The sequence below is a fragment of the Bombus huntii genome, unplaced genomic scaffold, assembly GCF_024542735.1.
Source record: "Bombus huntii isolate Logan2020A unplaced genomic scaffold, iyBomHunt1.1 ctg00000052.1, whole genome shotgun sequence".
Lineage (NCBI taxonomy): Eukaryota > Metazoa > Arthropoda > Insecta > Hymenoptera > Apidae > Bombus > Bombus huntii.
Window position 1 is genome coordinate 281760 of NW_026099316.1, and position 6250 is coordinate 288009.

General features: G+C 42.2%; 2 protein-coding genes across 2 annotated transcripts; one reads left to right on the plus strand and one right to left on the minus strand.

Moving 5' to 3' along the window:
* Positions 1-509: 509 nt before the first annotated feature.
* LOC126875710 (uncharacterized) lies at positions 510-1182 on the minus strand. Its single transcript, XM_050638599.1, has 2 exons — positions 1125-1182; positions 510-881 (listed from the first exon to the last, which is right to left on the minus strand). The coding sequence occupies exons 1-2, from the start codon at positions 1166-1168 to the stop codon at positions 533-535; spliced, it is 393 nt and encodes a 130-aa protein (XP_050494556.1). The 5' UTR covers positions 1169-1182; the 3' UTR covers positions 510-532.
* A 1933-nt stretch (positions 1183-3115) lies between these two features.
* Positions 3116-4192, plus strand: LOC126875714 (uncharacterized). The gene is made up of 2 exons (XM_050638604.1): positions 3116-3168; positions 3718-4192. Exons 1-2 carry the CDS (start codon positions 3163-3165, stop codon positions 4087-4089), a joined length of 378 nt encoding a protein of 125 aa, XP_050494561.1. The 5' UTR covers positions 3116-3162; the 3' UTR covers positions 4090-4192.
* The last annotated feature ends 2058 nt before the right edge of the window (positions 4193-6250 follow it).

Consider the following 6250-nt stretch of genomic DNA (forward strand, 5'->3'; position numbering starts at 1 on the left):
TAAGAGAATACCGGATTACATTATATAGTGTAACGTTATAACGTATGACGTTCCACAGAATAACGTTATAACGTATTACGATATATGGTATAACGTTATAACGTATTACGTTATATAGTATAACGTGATAACGTATTCCGTTATATAGTATAACGTTATAACGTGTTACGTTAGGTAGTATAACGTTATAACGTATTACGGTATATAGAATAACGTAATGACGTATTACGTTATATAGTATAACGTTATAACGTATTCCGTTATATAGTATAACGTTATAACGAATTACGTTAGGTAGTGTAGCATTATAACGTATTACGTTATATAGTATAACTTTATAACGTATTACGTTTTATAGTATAAAGCTATAACGTATTACGTTATATAGTATAACGTAATAACGTATTACGTTATATAGCATAACTTTATGACGTATTACGTTAGATAGAATAACGTAATAACGTATTATGTTTTATGGTATGACGTTATAACGTATTACGTTATATGGTATAACGTTATAACGTATTACGTTTTATAGAATAACGTTATAACGTATTACGTTGGGTAGTTTGGACGAAAAACTTACATCCGGCGGAAGCGGTGCCGCACCGGAAACGATCTCTCTCACGCTGCTGAAATCGTAATTTGGCACCATTGGATGCTTCGCAAGACCAACTAAAACTGGAGGGACCAATGGTATATGCGTAATTCTGTATTTTTCTACGGAACTGAGTAACGTTTCTAACTCGAAATTTCCCATTATGTACACAGCTGCACCGCAACTTATTGCCGTATTCATCATTCCGAACGCATAACCGTGAAATAATGGCAAGAAAACTAGTATTCGGTCTCCACGTCGAATATCCATTGATCCTGGGGCACTTCGATTATGAACAAAATGCAATTGAATCGAATATTTATAATTTCAACTAGAATGATAAGAGTTAAGATGCACAACAATAGAGAAAATATTATATAGTTGACTTGAATAAGGAATGGTTTGTTAATCATATAAAACGAATAATATATATTTAAATTTGGCATAAATAAAAAATAAATTTCGAAATATATGTGTGGTCTGAGATCAACCGGATACATTGTGTATATTAATTTAATATATTTACCTTAGAGTTTGGATGAAAAGTAACAAATTTCGATGAGACAACATTACTCTAAGACTATTGAGGGAGGATATGCAGACATCTGGGTGCCATCCTATCCGTGGTGTGTGGCCTGGTCTCTGATGTGAATTGACGTTACACTCCCGAGGGAGCAGGAGGGTGGGGAGTGGAGAGTGGTAGAGGCGAGGAAGAAGAGACGGAAGAACAAAAATCAGAGGAAGACAGCCGTCGCCGTTGGAGGAGAGACAGCGAGGAAAGGGGCGAACGTGGCACCGCCGACGAGGATACGCCAGCAGCAATCCCAGCCCAGGACGACAGGCGCGGCGAAAGCGAGCGCCGCCGCAACAAGCAGAGGACCGTCGCAGGCACCCAAGGCGGTCACGCTCCCTCGCGCACCGCGAACATCCGCGGTGACTCTGACGCTGAACGAGGGAGCATGGATGTCGTACGCCGACGTCCTCGAGGCAGCCGGAGGTCCCGCTCTCGGAGCTCGGCGTGGAGCAGGTGGGGATGAAGAAGGCGATGACGGGCGCCATCATCATCAGATTCCCTGGAGACAGGAACAGGGAAAAGGCGACGCTGCTGGCGACGCTGCTGGCGACGCGTCTGGCCGAGGCGCTAGACGCAACTGCGGTGAGAGTCGCCACGCCTACCTGGATGGCGGAGCTTCGAGATACCGGGATAGACATCTCGGTCAAGAAGGAGGAGCTGCGGAAAGCACTGGCCTCGGCGGCAGGATGCGGCTGCGCGGAGGTTCAGGTCGGCGAGAACGGCGGCAGAGGTGGCCTAGGGTCTGCCTGGATCAAGTGCCCGGTGGCAGGAGCCCGGAAAGTATCCCAGGCAGGGAAAATAGCCCTGGGCTGGTCAACCGCGAGGATTCGAGCCATCCCGAAGCGGCCCCTGCAGTGCTTCAGGTGCTGGAGGTGGGGCACGTACGCGCAACATGCGTGTCCAGCAAGGATCGAGGGCACCTGTGTTACAGGTGCGGCGGAAGCGGACACCGCGCCAGAGGCTGTCCCGCCTCTGCTCCCAAGTGCTCCCTGTGCGAGTCGCTCGGGACGCCCGCCAATCACAGGATGGGCGGTGCGGAATGTCCCCCCCCCCCCCCCCGAAAGTCAAGAGGAGGAGATCAATCCGCGAGCCAGCAGCTGCGGAAAGGACACCAGGGAGAACCGCCAAAGCAGCAGCGGCAGATGGTCGGGAGGAGGCCATAGAGGTGACCGAGTAGTTCAAGCGCCTCCTCCAATGCAATCTCTGTAGGTCGAGAAGGGCGCAAGATCTGCTCTTCCAGACCATACGGGAGTGGAGTAATGGTGGTAGCGGTATACGACTCCCCCAACATCGACCTGGCTGCGTACAGGGGCTTCCTGGAACGGGTCGGCGAGTGCGTCGGGAGATGCCTCCCCCGCAAGGTACTCGTCCTCTGGGACTTCAATGCCCACTCTATGCAATGGGAAAATCCCAGGACCAACTCTCGGGGACGGACGCTTACCGATTGGGCAGCGGGTCTCGGGCTCCTGCTGGCAAACAGGGGCTCGGCGAGCACCTGCGTGGCGTGGAGAGGATTGTATTCGCCGTAGAGTTTATACTAGCGGGTAAGAATTGTTATTGAGTATTACTGGATGTGATGTAGCACTCGCATTGCGCGACAACGTGAGATACAAGAAATACGCGATTTTCTTTAATATCGAGACGCGCACGTGGATAGATTTGACGCCATTATTGTAATGGTAGTGGCAGGACGTACGCGTGGTGCCGAACGATGCGCAGGCGAGGTGGTTTGTCGCGTCGATGTGTGGCGTCGCCACCTTACGGGCAGCACACTAGGGTATGTACGGCCGGCTCGACTTAAGTTCCTATTACGAAGAAATAAAGTCGGGTCGACCAGAGTTCTAGTTATATATCGTTTATTTTATTTATTTTATTTATTTCGCCACTCGAGTCAAACTTCCTTGGTGAATAAATAAGAATAAATAAGTATGACGGGTGCTGCGTACGTGGAGGCTTTATTTGAGTTACGCGGCGTCGTGTGGGTTGGGGAATGCAGGTATATGCGTTTCTTATTTATATTATTTATTTACTTTACTCGTTTATTTATTTATTTATTTATTTAACTATTGGTTGATTATTTATGTATTATTTGTTTTGATATTATTTATTTATTTACTTATTTATTATTAATATTTATTATTAGTTATGTTGGTTTATTTATTATTTAGTTATTTAGTTATTATTCATTTATTTATTTATTTAGTTAGCTGGTTGTTTATTTATTTATTACTATATTATCTATTTATACATGCGGTGATCTGCGTATGTATCATCAGGCCTCTTATTGAAGCGCAGGCGTTAGCTTGATATATTTAGTTTATTTTAGCGTTATATAAATTTAGCTTGATAGATTTAGTTTATTGTAGCTGTGTAGAAATTTCTAAGATAATATTTAATTATGAGGATATAACTATGTTTTGCTCTTAGATACTTATTTATTTATTTATTCGTTATATATTTTTTATTTCTATTATACTGGCTTTTTGTTGACGACTTGGCGAGTTCTTTCGGTTATGATTGGATACATTCGAACGGTTTTGGCTAGGAGGTGGAACCCCAGGCACCCCCTTGTACAGTAACAGCGACTGGCGCAAAGGCGAATAGCAAGAGGTTGGCGGTTAGTATTGAAAACCCAAGGATAGTGTCGGACATCAGAATAAGTGACAACGTCACCATATCGGTTGCACCGAAGACTAGGGGAGACGAGGAAGGTGATCCCTTTAAGCCTAGTAGGAAAATTCAGAGGAGTCCCACGATTGGTGGTAGGCCCGATATTGAAGTAGCAGAAGAATCGGTGGTGTACCGAAACTGGATTGAAATTAGCTCAAGACAAGACGGAGGTGATTCTACTTACCGGAAATCGTATCACAAGGTCAAGGACGTCAATATGGGCAAGTACCTGTTGATGACTAAATAGAAGGTTAGGTATCTTGGGGTGCAATAGGACAATAATAGAAAATTCTCATTACATCTAGGAAAGGTGTGTGTCATGGTTGATACCCTAATAGGAGCGATTAGGATGTCGTGTAAAATTAAGGTAAAAATAAGGAACTTGTTAATTTCCGAAAAGGAGATTGTTCTTTTTATTTTTTACTCAATTTATACAATTTTTTCGGTTCGCGATGATACACTTTCGATACTTGGATTAGTTAAGAATTTTTTTATTAGACTGACTGAATGATTTTGAAGGGAGCATTTATATTCTTCCAATCGTTGGAGTGGGAGAAGGTTTTGTTTATACTTAGTGTAAAATTCGGAGAACGGCTGAAGTGATCGAATGCCACTCAGGCGGCTGAGAACGGGTGCTGACCGGACGGTCACACGCGATAAAGCGTTCGGAATTTCGGTTTGTTATATACAGTTGCTCGAATTTCGTCTGTGACATTCCCCCCTTCTTAGATTGAACTTGATCCCTCAAGTTTTCTTCAGAAGACTTTTGTGGAATCGGACTTGACGTGGCTTGAAAATTACAGCTGATTCCTCCTCTTCATCTGAGTGGTATGTGTTGGTTGGAATATAGATGTTGGGTGTTGAGCCCAGGGTGAGTGGTACTGGTGGGGCTGTCGCATTGTGGCTGTTGATTACAGTTTCATTTCGGCAGCAAAATAAATTGATACATTATTTGTTCGGTATACATTTCCTGATGCATTTGAATACCCCTATTTTGTTTAATCCATATATACCTAGTATGCCTAATGCTATGTACCCTAATATCTGGAGCGTGGTTAGTCCCCAATACTGTATATTTTTAATTCTGTGTTCGAAATTAAGAGTTTCTATCTCGTCGCCTATTTTATCGATCGTTGTTTTATAGCCTTGTAAATTATCTATTATTTTCGGTGCTCGCTGGAGTTTATCTAATAGATGAGTGAAACTATCGTTTGTTTTGAGCGCTAGGGTTTTTGTTTTGATTTCGTATATGACTTCGTTTTTTGTTTCGCCTATACGCATGTGTTCGTCTTTGTACAATAAATCGCAAGAAGTGTTAGCTCTTATGATGGAAGGCTTGTCAAGTTTTTGTAAGGTATGTTTCGTTTGGCAAATTGTGTCTATTTCTATCGGATTTGCTGGTATCGCAATGTAACAGTTGCTAGTTTTGAGCGGTATAAAGCTAATGTCTTCAATCTTAAGTACAGTTATTTGACAATGTTCAATGTGTGGTTTGAAATTTATTATTTCGCTGCGACAATCGGTTCTTGAATTTCTCTCATGGATTGGTAGTGTTTGTTTGCATATAGTGGTTCCGGCTCGATTCTTACAAAGTTTGTTGAAATACTCGATATCAGCGTTTATAAATGAAAGACCTGAAGTTAAATACATCTGATGTTCGACTACTGGAGCCAAAAATACTCCATTTCTTTTACTCGGCATAGGATATACTTGTAATATGTTCCATTCTGTGTTAGAGACTAAAGGTACTATGATTTTGAAAAATATTTTGTCATCTATTGTGAAGATTTTAAGATCACCGATGTCGAGTATGAATTGAAAATGTTCGGTTTTGGCAGAAATCGCGGTGTTGTACATCTGGCTACCTATTGCCTTGGCGTAATTTTCTATGAATTCATTGGGGTCAAGTATTTGTGGACTAATTATTCCTTGTTTGCCTAATATCATGACGTTAACTATTTCATCTAATTGGAAGTGTAAAGTTTGCATCGCGGTGCCGACTTTCATGATTATCTTAAGCATAGATCTATCGATATTTGCCTGCTGTTGTAATTTTAATATATCACTATATGATCTCTCTAAGTGGTTTAGGTTTTCTGAGTTTACAATTTTTCTAATAAGTGCTGTTTAATTAGCTATTATGGTCTTGATTTTATTATTATCATCGAATAGTTTGTCCATATTTTTGTTTATGAGCGTAAGATCATCATCGTCGAGAGTCCCGAACAGACTTTTCGATACGGAACCTATGATGTTAAGCAGACCTCGTGTGCTCCGGGTATGTGTTAACGCTTTCAAGTGTTTTGCGAGTTGTTTTAGGTTATTGATGCGATTTTGTAATCCGCCTAACTCTTCGACGTATTGTTTGCTGATTGCACGTGAGTCTATTGTTAATTTATATGATTCTA

What these genes read in the sequence shown, in the direction of transcription:
- LOC126875710 (XM_050638599.1), bottom strand. Translation starts at nt 1,168, where the DNA reads ATGTTGTCTCATCGAAATTTGTTACTTTTCATCCAAACTCTAAG. An exon ending in CTTTTCATCCAAACTCTAAG is followed by an intron (nt 882 to 1,124) that starts GTAAATATATTA and finishes TCATAATCGAAG; the next exon opens with TGCCCCAGGATCAATGGATA.